The 20,459-nt window shown below is 47.1% G+C and overlaps 1 protein-coding gene across 4 annotated transcripts; it reads left to right on the top strand.

The window, feature by feature from the left end:
* The first annotated feature begins 254 nt into the window (after positions 1–254).
* STOML1 (stomatin like 1) lies at positions 255–18,874 on the top strand. 4 transcript variants are annotated; one of them, XM_045848649.1, is made up of 8 exons: positions 255–492; positions 2,166–2,272; positions 3,504–3,653; positions 3,964–4,167; positions 13,141–13,275; positions 14,870–15,041; positions 15,501–15,710; positions 16,242–18,873. In XM_045848649.1, exons 1-8 carry the CDS (start codon positions 360–362, stop codon positions 16,433–16,435), a joined length of 1,305 nt encoding a protein of 434 aa, XP_045704605.1. In that variant the 5' UTR covers positions 255–359; the 3' UTR covers positions 16,436–18,873. The 4 variants fall into 4 exon arrangements, with proteins under 4 accessions (XP_045704605.1, XP_045704609.1, XP_045704606.1 ...); XM_045848653.1 differs by lacking the exon at positions 16,242–18,873 and adding an exon at positions 14,308–14,423 and having other exon boundaries at positions 13,178–13,275; positions 15,501–15,670; XM_045848650.1 differs by lacking the exon at positions 13,141–13,275 and having other exon boundaries at positions 16,242–18,872.
* Positions 18,875–20,459: the final 1,585 nt, after the last annotated feature.

The following is a 20,459-nucleotide window of genomic DNA, read 5'->3' as shown; positions in this document are numbered from 1 at the left end:
GAAAAATCTCTTTCAAAGCCAACTTCCCCTCCTGATCTTTTTCTAAGGCCGAGGGGCAGCAAGCAGAAGGAGGCAAGGAAGGACTCTAGCCGACTTCCGGAAACGAAGACCACTCTCCCTCCCAGCCCTGCGGCCGCAGTTCGGCCCTCCCAGCACAGGCGGCGCTGTGACAAGGCGGGAGTTGGGCAGGCCAGCCTCCGCGTTCTGCTCCCAGAGCACCGCCGCTGGCCGTGCAGGAAAAACCGGAAGTGGTGGCCAGCTAGGGCGAGGTGGGGCGGGGCAGAGCAGAGGCCTGCTGGTCGGTCAGGGACAGTGTGGGGGCGTGCGATTGTGTCCCTTCAACCCCACAGTCAAGCACTATGGTCGGCAGGTCAGGTTACCGGGCGCTGCCCCTGGGGGACTTGGACCGTTTTCAGCAGTCAAGCTTTGGCTTCTTGGGCTTACCGAAAGACTACTTGTTCCTGGAGCCGGGCAGCGTGGGACCGGGGGCTGGTGAGTGGCCCCCCAGCCCCCGCATAGAGGATCTGGGAGGTTGGGGGGGGGGGGCGACCCGAACTCTCTTCTCCTGAGAAGTCAGCTCGTCTGGCATAGTCGCAACCTAAGAGGAGGGGGCGGGAGGGGACACGGTGTGGAGAGAGGCCTGTATAGCGCTGGGATGCTAGCCGATCGCCTTGGGGCTGCAGCCCCAGAGTTCTCATCTTCAAGGAGCCTCGCCCCACCTCATCCCTCCTCGGTTCTTACCAGCCCTTTAGGCCTGGGCAGAGGTTTCAAGTTCTCGTTTTGACCAAAAGAAACAAAGGTCTAGGAATAGAAGGTAATCAGCACGCTAAGGGCACTTGGCTGCAGAGAGTGTCAGGGGATCCTCAGTGCCCCCACCCTCATCTCTTAGATTCCCTGAGCTTGAGCACCTACCTCCCTGTTTACTGGTGGACATGTGCAGGCTAAAAAGGCTCTTGGCTGCCTCTGGTCTGCTCTGGCTCTGTCTTGCCCCAAAGGCTTGAGTCCCGCATTCCTCAGCCTGACAGCCAAATTCTGGAGGAGTGGGTCTCTCCTTGACCCTCCTGTAATGACAGCTGCCCTATCCAAGGGTTTCTTTTCTGAAGGGGCCCTGTGGATCAGAGCCAGGCAGGAAAGGAGAGTTAGGATCCTGGGACTCAGGGAACCTAGAGGGTATGGGGTTCCTGGGAAGATGGGGCAGAGGTTCCTACCTGCTTCCTGTCTAGGTTTGGGAGGGAAAGAGAATAACCTCATCCCAGATTCTGAGGTTGGCTCAGCTTTGCTCTCATCCTGGGCTCCTGGCTCTCCAGGGGCCATAACCTGTGGCTCAGATGAACCTCATCTTCCTAGTTAGTCTCCCTCACCACCTCCCATCTAAAGCTCTTCAAGTGAAGCATGCATTTGGCGGTCCTTAGGGCATTAAAGCAGGGTAAAGAATTGTGAGCTAGGAAAGAACATCTTAGTCCTCCCCTGTGGCTCCTATTGGTGAACTATTAATGCTTTATTTCTTTAGGCAAAGGATTCCTTGAAAGTACACTTCTGGGGCTGCTGGGAGAGGAGGGGTGTGTTATGCCTGCAGCTTTCAGTTTCACCCAGCCTGCATTTGCAGATTCCCAGGTGCTCCTGGCTCTGTGCCAAGTCTGGGAAGGCAATACATTGTAAATCAGATAAGATTGCTCCTGCTCAGCCCAATGAGAAGGGCATCACATGATTTGATTCTTTGATTCAGTGACCATTGTCCAACAGAATAGTCTTGGAAGGGTTGGATTTGGGACAGATTAGTTTTTTGTTTTTCAATCCTCACCTGAATATATGTTTATTGATTTTAGAGAGAGAGAGGAAGGGAGAGAGAGAGAAACATTGATGTGAGAGCAAAACATTGAAAAACATTGATGGGTTGCCTCCCACACATGCCCCGACCGGATATAGAACCTACGAGCTTTTGGTGTATGGGATGATGCTCCAACCACCTGAGCTGCGGCCAGGGCTGGACAGATTAGTTTTGTTGTGTGGGAGGAGAGAACAGTCCTTAACTAGCACCTGCCCAAAGATATGGGAATGTTAGGCGAGGAGGAGGATTGAGAGCCCGGAGAAGGAAAGGAGGTGGGCAGAAGGCATACTTGACCCCATTCACTCTGTCTGCATCTGCCTCTGTTCTCTCGTCCCAGATGCACCTCAGACCTGGCCCTCTTGCCTCTGCCACGGCCTCATTAGTTTCCTGGGGTTCTTGTTGTTGCTGATTACCTTCCCCATTTCTGGCTGGTTTTCCCTGAAGGTAAGGCTGACTGAGACAGCCCCAGAGTGGGTGGAACATACTGAGAGCTTTGGCACTGATGGATGAATTTTCCATTCTCTGCTCCCTTCCCTTAAATATGTTATCACGCTTCTGTGAAATGGGCTGGGTGAGGATAGTTCATGACCATCTTTCAGATGAGGAAATAGAGACTCAGATGTGTCCAAAGTCACATGGGAACCAAACTGCCAAGTGATGGGGCTCTGGAGAATCTTGTTCAGGTGCCTACAGATATTTTTGCCAGATCTTCCTACCTTTTAGCAGGGGTATCAAACTCATTTTCACCGGAGGCCACATCAGCCTTGAGGTTGCCTTCCAAGGGCCTAATGTAATTTTAGGACTGTATAAACGTAACTACTCCTTAACAGCTAAGCGAGAGCTTCATACTGCCACTGGGTAGAAACAAGGTGCCGGGTCAGCTAAAATAAGGTGGAGGGCCTGTGCTTTAGGTTAAGTTAAATTAGAAATGAAAAACACTCAGGTTGGCCAGCAGATAATGAATGAAAGGAAATCTGGCCTCGTTTTCACAGGGGGTGGTGCAGATGGGAGAAGGATAAGCCGCAGCTGAGAACCACACCTGAAAGCTGCAGTGTGCCAGCCCAGGCAGGCCTTGCCCTTTGTGTGGCCCTGGGCCACAGCTCTTCTAAAAAGCCTCTGGGTTTGGTGTGGTCTGGAAGGACATCCTTAGAAAGTCCTAAATCCTAGCCCTAAAACTGCCACTGAAATATGTGTGACCTTGGGCAAGTCACTTTGCTTCTCTGGGCCTTCATTTCTCAATTTGGATGTATTTGCTTCTTTGCAGACTCCAGGCACCCAAAGTTGGCAAAGCCTTTTGCTTGGGGTTATGGGTAGAGCAGCCCAGAATTCGCTCCTAACTAATTCAAGAGCAGATGGTTTCCTGGTTTGAGTCACATCTAGCTTCAGACCACAGACATGAGAAGTTTCTCTGAAGATCAAGCTAGTACAGTATGGTACTGTACTGAGAGCATTCAGAATTCCATTCAGATCTTGCCTATTTCACTTAGCGATGTATGATTTTTGAGCAAGTCACTTAACCCCTCAGAGCCTGGGTTTTCTTATCTGAAAACAGAGAGTTGAAGGATACCTGACACTGCCCAGGGAAAGGGGGAGGGGAAGGAGGGAGGGCCCTGGGCAGCCGTCATCACCAGCCTGGTCTCCCTGCCCTCAACTCTTCCTTTGCCATTGTGGACAGATTGTGCCCACCTATGAGCGGATGATTGTATTTCGACTGGGCCGGATCCGCACCCCTCAAGGGCCTGGCATGGTTCTGCTCCTGCCCTTCGTTGATTCCTTTCAGAGGGTGGATCTGAGGACACGAGCCTTCAGTGTCCCTCCTTGCAAGGTGAGGGGCTTCTTGGCTCACCTAAACCGGGGGTGGGGGGGGTTGTATACAGTGTATTCTGGGTGCCTTGGCCTATGAGTAGCTATCAGGGACAGGGGAAGGGAGATAGAGAGGAGACCAGAAAATTGAGGATGGAGGCTGGGAGCCCATCCTTGCTCCATATACCTGACCCCATGTACTTGGGGTCACCATTTTGTCCACAGGGTGCTAGTGACCAGGTGGGTGGATCAAGCTGAGTGGTCTCAGTGGCTTGACCTCCCTGCAGCTTCCGCTCCTTGAGTGTCTCCTCTTTCATGGCCTCCCCCAACAGTTGGCTTCTAAGGATGGGGCTGTGCTATCTGTAGGGGCTGATGTGCAGTTCCGCATCTGGGACCCAGTGTTGTCAGTGATGACTGTGAAGGACCTGAACACAGCCACACGGATGACGGCCCAGAATGCCATGACCAAGGCCCTGCTCAAGAGGCCTCTGCGGGAGATCCAGATGGAGAAGCTCAAGATCAGCGACCAGCTCCTGGTAGGCAGCTTTTCATGGGGCGGAGTCAGTGGCTGGCTCCTGGGCCTGGCTCTGCCTGCAGGATGCTTTGAACAAAGCAGCAGGTCACTTGGGCCTCAGTTTACCATATGCCTGAGGAATGTGACAACCTTTGAAGAGCCAGTGGTGTGGGTGGGACTATGAGTTGAGGAATGCTAGATGGGCACAGGCCATGGCAACCTGGGACAAAGGAGTACCTGAAAGCCAGGGGGCTCTGACAGGGGCATGGCTTGACAGGAATTCTGGGGGTCTGTCTCCGACTGCTGAGGTTTTGCCTTCACTGTTCTGTTGGCATTGCCATGACAACACAGGGCCCCAGGGTCCTTCAGTAGACTTGGGGCAGGCAGGTGGGTGAAAGGAGTGGGGCCTGCCTGGCCTACTCACCTTCTGGGGAGTTCTCTGCCCCTCAGTGTAGCGTGTGCTTTTTTGTGGCTTCGTGTTCCGGCTTCTCACAGAATAAAGGAACACAAGGACACTTGGAACTTGGTCCTGCTTCTCCATGTGTAAACAGTTATCTACACTGGAATTCACCTTAAACCCTATGACGAGTTGGGGTAGAAATGAGTACACAGGTGGTGGTAGTGTGTCCCGACCCCCTGTCCTAACAGGGAAACAGGTGAATTTGCCCCTCATTCCTCTCGGCTCTGCTTTCCCAGTGAACTGGGATTAGAGGAAAGGGGTGGGGAGTGGGGCATTGCCAGTCCTGGAGGTCGCAGTCCTTTCTGGAAGTATGTCAACCAACTCGGTGAAATTCCCGAGAAAACACTACTTGTCATAGCAGCAGTACCTTTCATGGGCAGATCATTTTATAGTTTATCAAGTCCTTTTGCCAGCTCCAGTGTGTCTCAGCTTTACATTTTGCTGCGAGAGGGCTGATATTGTATTATTTTGGAGGGAGGAAACTAAGCCTCAGAAATTATTTTGCATGCCTCTGAGAGCCATGGTCAAGGGCAGAGCTGGACCAGGGCCAGAACAACTGCTCCTCCACCTCCCAACCCAGTGCTAGATCATTTTAAAACATTTTTTAAAAATGTTTTTCAGTTACAGTTGATATTCAATATTATATTAGTTTCAGGTATACAGCATAGTGGTTAAGCATGTATATAACTTACAAAGTGATACCCCCAATAACACCATGTGTAGTTATTACAATACTATTGACTATATTCTCTGTGCTGTACTTTGTATGCTCATTGACTGTTTTGTAGCTGCCAATTTGTACTTACTAATCCCTTCGCCTTTTTCACCCAAACACTTAACCCTCTTCCCCCCAAACCCTTAACCCTCTTCCCATTTGGCAACCATCAGTCTGTTCTCTATATCTATGAGTCTATTTCTGATTTGTTCATTTATTTCATTTTTCAGATTCCAGATATAAGTGAAATCATATGATATTTGTCTTTCATTGTCTGACTTATTTACCTGAGCATAACACCCTCTAGTTCCATTCATGTTGTCGCAAATGGGAAGATACCATTCTTTTTTTTTTAATTAAAAGTTATTCTTTTTCTTCCACTTTTTTATATTTTATTGATTATGCTATTATAGTTGTCCCATTTTCCCCCTTTACTCCCCTCCACCCTGTGCACCCTCTCCCACCCATATCCCCCCCTTAGTCATGTCCATGTGTCATACTTGTAAGTTCCTTAGCTTCTACATTTCCCATACTATTCTTACCCTCCCCCTATCTATTTTCAACCTACATTCTATGCTACTTATTCTCTGTACCTTTTCCCCTCTCTCCTCCTCCCACTCCCCTGTTGCTAACCCTCCATGCAATCTCTATTTCTGTGGTTCTGTTCCTGTTCTAGTTGTTTGCTTAGTTTCTTTTGGTTTTGCTTTAGGTGTGGTTGTTAATAATTGTGAGTTTGCTGTCCTTTTACTATACATGTTTTTTCTTTATCTTCTTTTCTTAGATAAGTCCCTTTAACATTTCATAAAATAAGGGCTTGGTGATGATGAACTCCTTTAACTTGACCTTATCTGAGAAGCATTTTATCTGCCCTTCCATTCTAAATGAGAGCTTTGCTGGATAGAGCAATCTGGGATATAGGTCCTTGTCTTTCATGACTTGGAATATTTCTTTCCAGCCCCTTCTTGCCTGTAAGGTCTCTTTTGAGAAATCAGCTGACAGTCTGATGGGAACTCCTTTGTAGGTGACTGTCCCCTTATCTCTTGCTGCTTCTAGGATTCTCTCCTTCATTTTTACCTTGGCTAATGTAATTATGATGTGTCTTGGTGTGTTTCTTCTTGGGTCCAACTTCTTTGGGGCTCTCTGAGCTTCCTGGATTTCTTGGAAGACTATTTCCTTTGCCGGAATGGGGAAGTTCCCCTTTATTATTTGTTCAAATACATGCTCAATCTGTTGCTTTTCCTCTTCCCCTTCTGGTACCCCTATAATTCAGATGTTGGAACGTTTAAAGATGTCCTGGAGGTTCCTAAGCTTCTCCTCGTTTTTTTGAATTCTTATTTCTTCATGCTTTCCTGCTTGGTTGTTTCTTTCTTCCTTCTGGTCCACTCTATTGTTTTGAGACCCAGTTTCCTTCCCTTCACTATTGGCTCTCCATGCATCTTCCTTCATTTCTTTTATGGTAACCTGCATTTTTTTTCATCTAATTTGCACCCAAAATCAACCAATTCCGTGAGCTTTCTGATCACCAGTGTTTTGAACTGTGCATCTGATAGATTGGCTATTTCTTGGTCGCTCAAAAGGATGAGTCCTGGGGGACTGATCTGTTCTTCTGTTGGAGACATGTCTCTCCCTGTCTGTCCTTTTTTTTTTTTTTTTTTTTTCCAGGTCTGGTTGCTCTTGTTACAGTGAGGGGCGGAGCCTTAGGTGTTCACCGGGGCCGGGCACCCCAGTCGCTAGATTGTGACATTATATGTGGGGGCGGGAGTGGGGGCGGGAGGGAACAATGGCGGTAGTTCTGTCCTCCTGAGATCTCAGTCCCTTCTCTGGGATCCTGGGTTGCGAGCTCTGCCCTGGTCCACAATCACCGCCTCACTGGGTCCACCAGCCGCAGCTTGCGTACTCAGGGTCTACCTGCTGCAATCTTGCTCGCCCCGGATGGCTTATGCGCCAAGTTCTCCCCGACCTCCGGGCGCCACCGACCCGCGGGCGCCGACCCGTGGGTGCCTGGCTCCTCCTCTCTGCCCCTCCTGCCAGTCTGGATGTACGGGTCTACTTCAACTTCTTGGCTGTCCGACTTCCATTCAGATAAATTCTCTATTAGTTCTGGGTGTTATTCTGGCTCTAAATTGTTGTTGTTCTAATCTTGGTTGTGCGTGGAGGTATGGTGCGTCCACCTATGCCTCCATCTTGCCGGAAGTCCCTGGGAAGATACCATTCTTTTTTATGGCTGAGTCACATCCCGTTGTATCTGTGTAGCGCTTTTTCATGATCTGCTTGTCTATTGATGGACACTTAGGTTGCTTCCATGTTGTGGCTATTATTGTAAATAAAGCAGCAGTGAACATAGGGGTGTATATAACATTTCAAATTAATGTTTTTGATTTCTTTGGATTAACATCCAGAAGTAGGATTGCTGGTTTATAGGGTAGTTCTATTTTTGCGGGGGAAACCTACATACTGTTTTCCATAGTGGCTGTGTTAGGTAGGAACAAATGTCTCAAGGTCTGGGTAGTTCTTCCTAAATGCTATTCTTGATAAGTGTCAAAATGTAGCACAGTATTTTATAGAAGGAGCTATAAATACGATGAGCTTGGCAGGAACCCAGCCTGATTAAGTGTAGCCAGCTGCAAAGAAGAATCAACATGTAATTAATCAAATAGTGAATATAAGCAATGGCTAAGCCTCCCTTCAGGGAGACAGAGCTTTGGATGTGAATTCCCTGTCTCCTTGACTGGCTCCAAGTAAATAAAAGTACCTGAAGACGATGTTAATCAGCACTCCCCAGGTGGGGAACTCCTTGAGTTAGGTGACAGCTCACCAGTCTGCATTCCCACCAACAGCACACAGGGTTCCTCTTTCTCCACAACTTTGCTAACACTTTTTGTTTTATTTACCTATGATGGCCATTCTGACAGGTGCAAGGTGATATTTCATTGTGGTTTTAATTTGTATTTCTCTGATGAGTATTGACTTTGCGCTCCTTTTCATACGTCCATTAACCATCTGCATGTCCTCTTGGGAAAAATGTCTAGTCAGGTCCTCTGCCCGTTTTTTAATTGAATTACTGTGTGTGTGTGTGTGTGTGTGTGTGTGTGTGTGTGTGTGTTGTATAAGTTCTTATATATTTTGGATATTAATCCCTTATCAGATTTGTCATTGGCAAATATGTTCTCCCATTCAGTAGATTGTCTTTTCATTTTGTTGATATTTCTTCACTGTGTGAAAACTTTGTAGTTTGTTGTAGCCCCATTTGTTTACTTTTCTTTTGTTTACCTTGCCCAAGAACACATATCCAAAACAGTATTACTTACAGTGATATCCAAGAATTACTGCCTGTGTTTTCTTCTAAGAGTTTTATGGTCTTGGGTCTTACATGGAAGTCTTTAATCCATTTTGAATTTATTCTTGGACATGATGAAGAAGTGATCTAGTTTCATTTTTTTTGCACATATCTGTCCAGTTTTCCCTACACCGTTTATTGAGTAGACTGTCTTTACCCCACTGTATGTTCTTGCTTCCTTTGTCAAATATTAATTGACCATAAAGTTGGGTTTATTTCTAGGCTCTCTGTTCTGTTCTGTGCTTTATATGTCTGTTTTTATGCCAGTACCGTGCTGCTTTGATTGCAATACCCTTACAGTGCAGTTCGATATCGGGTGGCGTGATAACCTCCACCTTTGTTCTTTCTCAGGATTGCCTTGGCTATTGGGCGTCTTTTGTGGTTCCAGACAAATTTTAGGATTTTTTGTTTAATTCTGTGAAAAATGCTTTCAGTATTTTGATAGAAATTGCACTAAACTCTACATTATTTTGGGCCATGTGGACATTTTAATGGTGTTAATTTTTCCTACCCATGAGTGGGTATATGCTTCCATTTATTTATATCTTCTTCAACTTCTTTCTTTAGTGCCTTACAGTATTCCAGGTACAGGTCTTTAAAGTCCTTGTTTAAATCTATTTCTAGGTATTTTATTCTTTCTGATCCAATTGTAAATAGGGTTTTCTTAATTTCTCTTTCTGAGAGTTTTTTTTTTTTTGTGGTACCTTAAGATTCTATCTGTATAGCATCATGTAATATGCAAATAATGATTTGCATACTCTTTTACTTCTTTCTTTCCAATTTGGATGCCTTTTATTTCTTTTCTTTGATTGATTATTTTGTTGACTTCCAATACCATATTGAGTAAAAAGTGGTGATAGTCTTGTTCCTGGTCTTAAAGAGAATGCTGTTAGCTTTTTCCCACTGAGTAGGATGATAGCTATGGGTTTGTCTTATATGGCCTTTATTATGTTGAGGTGTGTTCCCTCTATTCCCATTTTGCTGAGAGTTTTTGTCATAACTGGATGTTGGATTTTGTGAAATGTTTTTTCTGAATTTATTGATGTGATCATATGATCTTTATCCTTTATTTTGTTTATGTGGTGTATCATGTTTATAGATTTGCAGTTATTGAACCAGCCTTGCTTCCTAGGAATAAATCTAACTTGATCACGATATATGATCTTTTTAATGCATTGCTGAATTCAGTTTGCTAATATTTTGTTGAAGATTTTCTTTTTGATTTTTACCAGGGATATTAGTCTGTAGCTTTCATTTTTACTGTCTTTGGTTTGGTATCAGGGTAATGCTGGCCTCATAAAATGAGTCTGGGAGCCTTCATTCTTCTTCAGTTTTTTGGAATAGTTTGAGAAGGGGAGCTGTTAATTCTTCTTTGAATGTTTCATAAAATTTACCTATAAAGCCATCCAGTCCAGGACTTTTGATTGTTGAGAGGTATTTTTTTGTTTGTTCGTTTTTAATCTTTTTTATTTTAATTGTTGTTGCAGTACAATTTTCTATCTTTTACTCCCATCCCAACCCACCCACCCAGCCCTCCCCTTCTCCCTCCCATTTCCACCCGCCTCTAGTTTTTGTCCATGTGTCCTTTATACTTGTTCCTGTAAATCCTTCCCCTTTTCCCCTGAAATTTCCCTGAAATTCTCTTTCCTCTCCCCTCTGAACACTGTCAGCCTGTCCTCTATTTCAGTGTCTTAGGTTATATTTTGCTTGTTTCTTTGTTTTGTTGTTTAGGTTCCTGTTAAAGGTGAGATCATATGGTATTTGTCTTCAACCACCCGGCTTATTTTGCTTAGCATAATGCTTTCCAGTTGCATCCATGCTGATTGTTGAGAGTTTTTGATTACTGATTTGATTTTGTTAGTAGTTATTGGTCTGTTCACATTTTCTGTTTATTCTTGAGTCAGCCTTGGAAGATTTTATGTTTCTAGGAATTTATCCACTTTTTTTCCTAAGTTGTCCAATTTGTTGGCATATAGTTGTTTATAATATTTTCTTATAATCCTTTGTATTTCTGTGATGTCAGTTGTCACTTCTTTCATTTCTAGTTTTATTTATTTGGTCCGCTCAGTTTCTTTCTTGATGAATCTGGTTAAAGGTTTATCAACTTCATTTAACTTTTTCTAGTTTCTTTAGATGGAAGGTTAGATTGTTTATTTGAGATTTTTCTTGTTTCTTTAGGTAACCTGTTATGCTATGAATTTCCCTCTTAGAAATGCATTGGCTGTGTCCCATATATTTGGAGTTGTTGTGCTTTCATTTTTGTCTCAATATATTTTTTGATTTCTTCCTTGATCTCATTGTTTACCTACTCATTGTATAGTAACATGTTATTTGGTTCTATGTGTTTGTGTGTTTTTCAGTTTTCTTCTTTTAATTCATTTCTGGTTTCATACCATTGTGTTTGGAGAAGATGGTTGATATGATTTAAGTCTTATTAAGTTTATTGAGACTTGTTTTGTGACCCGGCATATGGTCTATCTTGGAAAGTGTTCCATGTGCTCTTGAAAAAATGTATATTTTGCTGCTTTAAGGTGAAATGTTCTTAAAAGTATCTATTAGGTCCTCACAGGTTCGATTCCCAGTCAGGGCACATGCCTGGGTTGTCCACCAGGTCTCCAGTAGGGGGTGCTTGGGAGGCCACCACATATTGATGTTTCTCTCCCTCTCTTTCTTCCTTGCTTCCCCTCTGTCTAAAAATAAATAAAATCTTTTTTTTTTTTTAAATTGTTAAGTCCATTTGGTCTAATGTATCATAGAAGGCTGCTGTTTCCTTGTTGATTTTCTGTCTGGATGATCTGTTTGTTGATATCAAAGGGGTGTTAAAGTCCCCTACTATGACTGTACTACTGTCGATCTCTCTCTTTATGTCTGTCAGTATTTGCTTTCTATATTTAGGTGCTCCCACTATATCCTCTTATGATCTCTTCATCATTTTGAAATGTCTTTCCTTGTCTCTTGTTATAGCCTTTGTTTTAAAGTCTATTTTGTTGGATGTAAATATAGCTACCCCAGCTTTTTTTTATTACCACTTGCATGAAATACCTGTTTCCATTCCTTTACTTTCAGTCTGTATGTGTCTTTATTTTTTAAAGGGATGATATTTTTTAAAGGGATGATATTTCTCTATTTCTCTATGTCTAATTAAATCTGTCCTGAATCTCAACTTTTTTTTTTAATTTGTCTTTATTGTTTAGTCCATTTGTGTCTTTCGTTATGAAGTGGGTGCCTTGTAGGCAGAGACATGTGTGGGTCTTGTTTTCTTACCCATTCAGACAACCTGTGTCTTTTGATTGGATAATTTAATCAGTGTACATTTAAAGTGATTATTGATAGGTATGTAGTTATTACCAGTTTATTATTTGGGTTTTTAATTTCTTTTTTCTTCTTCTTAAAGAAATCCCTTTAATGTTTCTTTTAATAATACTGGTTTGGTGATGATAAACTCTTTTGGCTTTTTCTTGTCTTGGAAACTCTCTTCCCTTCAATTCTAAATTATAATCTTGCTGGGTAGAATAATCTTGGCTATAGGTACTTGCTTTTCATCACTTTGAATATTTCTTGCCAATTCCTTCTTTCTTACAAAGGTTTTATTGAGAAATCAGCTGACAGTCTTATGGGACTCCCATGTAGAAGCTTTTCTCTTTCTGCTTTTAGGATTCTCTCTGTATCTTTAACCCTTGGCATTTTAATTAAATTTGTCTTGATGTGGGCCTCTTTGGGTTCATCTTGTTTGGGACTCTCTGCATTTCCTGGATTTGTATGTCTTTTTCCTCTGCCAGGTTAGGGAAATTTTCTATGATTATTTCTTCAAAAAGATTTTCAGTTTCTTGCTTTTTCTCTGCTCCTTCTGGTACCCCTACAATGCAAATGTTTTTATGCTTGATGTTGTCCCAGATGGCCCTTAAACAATCCTTAGTTTTTGAAATTCTTTTTGCTGTTCCATTTGGATGTTTTTCACTACCTTGTGTTCCAAATCGCTGATTCCATCCTCTGTGTAATCTGCTATGGATTCCATCTAATGTGTTCTTCATTTCAGTTGTATTCTTCATTCCTGACTGGTTCTGTTTTATGGTTTCTATCTTTTTGTGTAAGTTCTCACTTAGTCTGTTTTTCTCCTAAGTTCATTTTCAGTGCTCAGTCTTATACAGCCCAGATAATAAGTTGATAACAATTTTTATTTATAGAACCTCATTACATTTTAATTTACGTTTAGGAAAAGAAAATTGATCTTGGCCTGTTCCACTTGGCTTTGGTGCACAGGCCAAGAGAGGCAGTTTGGGAGGAGTCAGTCTCACACCAGGATGTTGGAGTCATTTAGGGCCCGGGCCCGGGCCCAGGCCCAGACTGAGTTGGCTGCTGGTAAAGTGGAGTCAGTGTCTCTGGTTAAAATGAAATCTCGGGAAAGCCTGCACATCTCCTTAAGTCCTAGTTCTGGCATACACTTTTCTCTCTTATTTCCCTTTTGCCTACGTTTTATCTGGAGGGACTGAATACTCCCTGCCTTGCTGGACTCTCCTTAGCTGCTCCAGGCCAGCTGCTTCACCCCGCACTCTCCTGGTTCAGCCTTCCCATCCTCACGCATCACTCCGTGCAGCAGGCCTGGCCTCCTAAAGCTCAGGTGAGGAAAACTCTAGGATAAGAACTCTTTCAGCTTCCTCCAGCATCACCCCTACGGACTCATCAGCATCTGTGCTATTTTTTCTGCCTCGTTGGAAACATCTGCTTCCTCTGTTCAGGGCTGCACTGTCCCTGCAGCAGCAGCGCTCTGGGCCCAGGACCCGGCTCCCCGTATCCTTTCATTACCCTTTCATCCTCTCTTCCTCTTGCCCTCATACCTCTCTCCTCTTTCCTTCTTTTCTTCCTGTCCTTAGTCTGGGCTTCTTCCGGGCTCCTAAGACGGACATCACGTCTTAGGAGCCCGTCTTGGGAATGGTGAACTTCCTCTCGCTAATGCAGAGGGCACTTTTCAGTCCTTCCCCTTCTTCACCTGCTGGCAGCCTTTGACTCTGGACACCCATCCTTCTCGAACTCTAGATGGATTGTCTGCTTTTCTGGGCTTCTGTTACTCCACACCCCAGCTTTCCTCCTTCCTTCTGGTTACCATTGTTAATCCTTATTGCCCTGCTCTTCAGAGTCCAGGTTTCTGTTAACGGCCTGTTTTCATCTGTGACCTCCTGGGTAGACCTCATTTACCCGGGGCTTTTGCTGCCTCTGGACAGTAATTATTTATGCCACTCTCCTCCAGTGCCACTCTCTCCTGCACCCTGGACCCATTTATCCAACTGCCTAGTGGACAGTTGGCTGTGCCGTGCACACCTCAAGCTTAACGTATTAAAAAAATGATCATCCCTCCTCTACACATCCCCAGCTCTGCGTCACCCACTGTGTGTCCTCCTAGGCAGGCATCCACACTTATGAGCCACACCAGAAACCTGAGTTCTCTGATTTGTCGTCACACACCTGGGCAGCCAGCTAGCCCACTGGTTCTCTTTCTCCAGTGTCTTTCTGTAGCTTCATGTAGCTTACAGAATTGTGCCCTCCCTTGGTGTATCTTTTCTCCATGGCTGCCTGTCTGCCTGACGCCAGATTCGCATCACTTCTGTGGGCACTTTGAAACAATATCTTACTTGGTCTCTGCCTCCACCCTCAGCCTCTCCAACCCAGTGTCCACACAGCAACAAGAGAATCTTTCCAACAAGCAAGTCTGTTCTCTCAGCTCCCTGCTAAACTCCTTCTGGGGGTACTTGTACCTCAAAATAAATCCAGGTGAGCAGGAGCAGCCACCTCAGACCCCTCAGCTGTCTTCAGTCTCCCAGCCCACACTTGAGTGTCTAACTGAAGGAGCTATGGTTACTCACAGTTCCAGAATATTCCAGGTTCTCCTGTCTGGATTTGTGTGCGTGCTGTTCCCATTGCCTGGGAGGGCCCTCCTTTCCCTGATGCCCCTTTGCCTGGATAACTCACTGCCCCATGTCTTTCCTGGTAAAGTGAGCCCTTTACCTGGATAAAGCAAGCCCTGGGTGCTTACTGCCAACCGCCCACAGCTGGGTTGTGATTGTCTCGTGCCTGTGTACCCAGGAGAAAACTTTTCAAGGGGGGTATGGTGCCCCATGTGCCACCATGTCCATGTGTGGTTAGCCTAGCCTGCCCAAAGAAGCCGCTCTGGGAAGGTGTGCTCAGTGAGTTCCATTTCTCCCCACACTGTCCTCCAGCTGGAGATCAACGATGTGACCAGGGCCTGGGGGCTCGAGGTGGACCGCGTGGAGCTGGCAGTGGAGGCCGTGCTGCAGCTGCCCCAGGACAGCCCCCTCCAGCAGCTAGCTCCCCACCTTCTGGAGGTGGGCATGTCCTCAGTGGCAGGATGTGCCCTGCCCCTGGGGCAAGGTGAGGAGCCTCCAGAAAAGGGTGGGGACTCAGCAGAGCACTCAGCTTGGTGTCCAGCACAGGCCGAGCTTTGTTACTTGCTCCCTTAACCAAGTGCCTTTGTGTAGTCCATACTCTGTCTGTCTGTCAGGCTACTGTGAATCTAGTGCTGTCCAGAGCTCAGGCGGCGGGAAGAGCCCAGCTGTTTGTGAGTGCATGCAAGCCTTTGGTAGCCTGCATAGCAGGAAGCAACAATATCCAGAAAAGAGATTTCCATTTAAGACTGGAGTCCCTTAGAGATGGGGTTTGGGAGTTAAGGCAGAAAACTCAAGGGCAGCTTCTTAGCAAAGAAGAAAGTTGAATCAGGACCTAAAGGGGATATAAGAGGGAACTGCTGCGAACCAGTGATCCTGATCTTAGCAGCCAGCTGATCTTCCCTCTCCACCTCCCTCCTCAACCCTTTGGGCTCCTCTACCACAGACACCTTGAAGATCGTGAGTGAAGTTGAGCTGCCTGCCCCTCACACCGGTGCTGGGCCCAGCTTGAAGCAGCCTGTGGCTGAGGGGCTGCTGACTACTCTGCAGCCCTACCTGTCTGAGACCCTGGTCAGTCAAGTCGGGGCCTGCTACCAGTTCAATGTCATCCTGCCCAGTGGCACCCAGAGCGTCTACTTCCTGGACCTCACTACAGGTGCAGCAGCCCTCCCTGCCCTCTCTTTCCCACCCAGGTTGCTTGTAGCCCCCACCCTCTCCCCTGGGTCCTTTTTTAGACTACTCCTGCCTCCGATAGCAGTTTAGGGTGAAGCCACAGCGGTCAGGGGCGTAGACACTGTGTGCAGACACTGATTGTCCTGGCTTTTGCCTCCCCACCCTGTCCGCACCAGCAGGACAACTCAGATAGCTGAGCCTCCTGTACCAACAGCCCTGCGCACGCTGCAGGCCTGCTGTGTCCCAGGCTCTGTGCTGAGTACTTTTTGTGCATTATCTCTCCTACTTCTCATCATGAGCCTATGATTTAGGGACTATCATCATCATCCCCATTTCACCAGTTTGGAAACTGAGACTCAGCAATTACTCAGCCAGTAGGTCTTGAACCCAGGTACTAGACCCTGAATGCTTCATCACTATTCTCTGCTCCTCCCAGTGGGATGTGCTGACCACCCCCCACCCCTGCCCAACATAGCTGTCTCTCTCCTCACATTTGGTTTTCTTCTCCCCACAGGGCAAGGGAGAGTGGGACGTGGAGTGCCTGATGGCATCCCTGACGTGGAGGTGGAGGTGGCTGAGGCAGACCTACGGGCCCTGTTGTGCAGGGAGCTGCGGCCCCTGGGGGCCTACATGAGTGGGCGGCTAAAGGTGAAGGGTGACCTGGCAGTGGCCATGAAACTGGAGGCTGTCCTCAGAACCCTGAAGTAGCAGCCTTGGCTGACCATCCGTAGCCCAGCCCAAGCCTGGCACCAAGCCAGGGGCATCTTGGAGGAAGAGGCATTGGCGCCGCACCTCAGATTACTGAGTCCCCGAGAAGTTTCAGGCCCAGCCAGGAGCCAGTGAATGGAGGTTGAGTTGGGCTGCTCTGCCCTTCCCAGTCCCCGCCAAGGACCCAGCCCTGAACTGGGCACACAGCACAGTAACAGGAGCACCCGGCCTGCTCTGCCCTCCTGCCTGTCTGATCAGAGGGGCAGGGCCCACAGAAACAGCCGGATAGCAGCTGGTTTGGTCCCACTGTGAGGCGGCAAAGTATGTGGCTCAGGCTCCCAGATCTAGAGTGTGGTTGGGGCGGGGGGAGATGGAGAGGAAAGTGACCACTGAGAAGAGGTCACTGCAGCCAGAGGGACCTGGGAATCATACGGGGCCCACTGTCCAGACTGCAGTCCAGGCCCACAGGTCGGGATGGGTAGAGTGGAGTCTGTTCCTCCCTGGGCCCCAAACACCTCTTGACTTGCCTGACAGCTCACTCTTACACACCTGCTGGGCCAGGCCGGGGCCTAGGGCAGCATGAAGGGGGCCCTGCCCTTCCTGTGCAGCCTACCACAGGTTTGAAAACTCGAGTTGGGGAGCAGTAGGGTGTGGTGTTGGGGGAATCCCCAGGCTGTTCCCCTGGTGTCCGTGGCCAGGGACTAGGGCCCTACAGGCTGACACAAACCCTCACGATGCTCTTGAATCCCGCGGATCCTCTGTGCCGAGGGTCTCAGATCCTCTGAGGCAGGAGCCAGCACTCTGTTCCTCTGGATAGAGGTGTGCCAGGAAAGGGGGGGTGTTGGGGTCTGAGGCATGGTGGAGTCACCCCATTTAGGAGAGCTGTCGGGGCTGGTCTGTGTCTCCCCTTCTGTCACGCCTCGTCTCACCTTCTCCACTGGATAAAGGGAAGGAAACAAGAAAACCTGCACAGAGTTCCAGCCTGGAGACCTGGCCAGGCTTGCCGCTTCACTGATCCAGCCCAGACCCCAGGCAGCCTGGGGGAGGGGCCTTTCGCTTCTCCGGTCCTCATCTGAATCTCACTTCCTGAAGAGGCCTGTGAAAAAGCCCCACAGAAACCTGAGCGCTCCCTTGAGAAACAGCTTCCCGCACCAGGCCTTCCTGTGAAAGCTTAAAAGAAACCGAAACTCCTCAGAGTCTCTGGGCAGGGAAGGACCAGGGGAAACTGAAAGTTCCCGGAATCGTCTGTGGTGGAGAGCGAGCCCTGCCGCCAGCCATTGATGCCCTCGGTGGGGCTCTGCCGCTCAGGCAGGGCCGGCACTCCAGCAAACGGAGCCCATGGGCTCAAGGGCCCTTGGGCTTCAAAGGGCTGAGTGGAACTTAACAGTCACTATGGAAGGATAAGGGATACCTACCTAGCAGGGTGAGGGTGTCAATCAAAGAAGGCTTCCTGAGAGGGTGGTGCCTGAGATTTGGAGCTGCGTGGGCAGGTGCCAGCAAGGAGAAAAGGAAAGAAATAGGGAAGCCCTGGCCAGGTAGCCCAGTAGGTTAGCGCATCCTCCCCATAAACCAAGGCTGTGGGTTTGGTCCCACGGTAGGGCACATACAGGAATCAACCAGTGAATGCATATGTAAGTGGAACACCAAATTGTTTCCCCCCTTCCTCTCTCTCAAACTGTCAATAAAATTTAAAAAAGGAAATGTGGGAAAAACATTGGACAGAAGGGAAAACCCTTCTGAGGACACAGAAGGAACTGGGCACTGCAGTACGGAGCAGGGGAACCCCGACTGTGAGGAGGGTGAAGGAGTGACGGTGTGCCAGGAGCGCCCCTGCGGTGGGCGAGACGCTGCCCCTGCCTACCCGGCACTCCACGGGGTCCAGCAGAAGTGGGGCCTGCTCGAGTGTGCTTGTAGGGTGATAATATGGGTGTACGAATTTAGTTTTCATTTGGGCATTTCACCTAAAATGTCATTTGTTGTGCTTGAGTGTGATACTGTTATGTTACAGAATTATATGCTCATGATTTTGTAATAAAAAGGGCATTATTTGTGCCAGACCCTGTAGTTATGCTGTTTATATATTAATATCTAATATGTCTCATGTTAAATTTTGAATAGCTTGTATAATCACTTGGTTTATCCTGTGTGTTTTTTGTTTTTACACAAATTGCAACATAGCAAACACATGTTGTTTTGTTCACTTAACATTAAACCTTGAGGGTTTTTTTTTTTCATATTAGCACACGAAGACTTTCCCCATTTGGTTTTGTTAATTACGTATGATTCCATTGTTTGGATGTATCACAATTTATTTCACCTGTCTTGCACTTAGATTATGTCTTGAGTTTTGCTATTTCAAGCAATGTTGCACTCATAACCTTTAAATATGCCAATTAAACTGTGCTTGAGTTTGAAGGATAAACTCTTAGAAGGGAAATTGCTAGCTCAAAGCATTTGTAATTTGAATCAAGTAAAAGGCCTTCATTCTGCAGTTATAAAAGAATTCCATGTATTCTTATAATTTCATATTTTTACATGTAAATTTTTGACCCATTTGGAATATAAATGAAAGTGACTGGAGAAAGAAGGGAGGAACTAGGAGGAGATAAAGTATGCGCCCACTTCCACACGAAGCCTAGTCGTGGGGTGTGTTGTGTGCCAAAGTGAAACCACGGAAGTGCTGACGATGGAAATCTCAGTCACTGGGTCACTCACGCAGGTCTCCCTGGTTAGCCTCCCAGCGGGGCCTTTAAACCAAAAGCCATGAACTGAGTGATCAGGAGGTGGTGCTTCTGGAAGCTGTCTGTGTATTGGAGGCTGGGAGAACATTTCTGTCTCCCTCTGGTAAACGTTTCTTGATTCCTATCCTAAGCCAAGTGGAGCCCAGCTCACCAGCCAGGGCAATGAGTCTTTAAATGAGGCCAGTGAAAGGAGAAGCTGGGAGCAGGATTTGAGCCTGCAAAGCCAAGGCTGGGTGGGAGGCAGTCCTGGAGAACCTCAGGATCTCCAGCTGGAAGGGAGCAAGTGGTTGACCCACACAGCTCATTTCACAGATGGGAAGACAGAGGCCCACCAGGCCCTGAGACAACCTGTCCAGAGGGGTTTGGGGTGGATCGGGGCCCAGAACCTATGTTCACTACATCAGTATGGATCATGAGGTGGTGGGACTGGCTTAAAGAGGTTCTCAAGATCCTGGGGCTCCCTGGTAGGGTAGCTCAGTTGGTTAGAGCAACATCCCAATATGCCAAGGTTGTGGGTTCAATCCCCTGCCACAGCACATATAAGAATCAACCAATGAATGCATAAATAAGTAGAACAGCACATCTCTCTCTAAAAAATCAAATTAAAAAATAAAAAAGATCCTAGTGCCTCCTGTTGCTCTGCCAAGTTTGACTCTACTGTATGGGGTTGGGCAAGAGGATAGAGTCCCCACTTCTAGTGCTGTAGCTTCTCTGTCACTCAGCCAGGAGGGGACAGGGAGAGGGCTGAGAACGAAAGGGCCTGCCTTATCACAGGCCTCAGCCCTGGACTGGGGTCCCAACCTGCTCTCCAGAGCCTGGCAGTGTCTGCCATAGCATAGGCACCAGCAACTGGTTATTGAAAGTAACTTGCTGAATGCGGGGGTATATTGGGTTTGTTGAAGAAGATGGAAGTAGAGAGAGACAGACTGGGGGAGAGAGATGGGGATAGGGAGAAAAAGAGAAAGAGGGAGACTGGAAGGCGAACAGGAGAGACACAAGGAGACAGGGATGGAGAGGGAGTAGGAGGCGAATCCTTGTGTCCACCAGGGTGGTGCAAACAGAGCCATGTGGGTCGCCCTGGAGGGGCTGGAGGGGCTAGAGGTACCTGAGGGGGAGATGCTTGGGGAGGGGTTCTGTGGCTCTTGGCTTCCTGGTCCCAGTCTTGTCTCCCTAAAGGGAACCCATAGAAGCCTACTTACGAGCTTGTGGCACCACCTTGTGGCAATTTTGGGGATAGCTGGTTTTCTCATTCCAGATTTATCTTGCAAGATCTGGAAGGATCT

This window comes from Phyllostomus hastatus, unplaced genomic scaffold, assembly GCF_019186645.2.
Source record: "Phyllostomus hastatus isolate PE091 unplaced genomic scaffold, TTU_PhHast_1.1 phas_contig_62, whole genome shotgun sequence".
Lineage (NCBI taxonomy): Eukaryota > Metazoa > Chordata > Mammalia > Chiroptera > Phyllostomidae > Phyllostomus > Phyllostomus hastatus.
The sequence above is the reverse complement of the archived record's forward strand: the minus strand, read 5'-3'. Positions and strand labels throughout refer to the sequence as shown.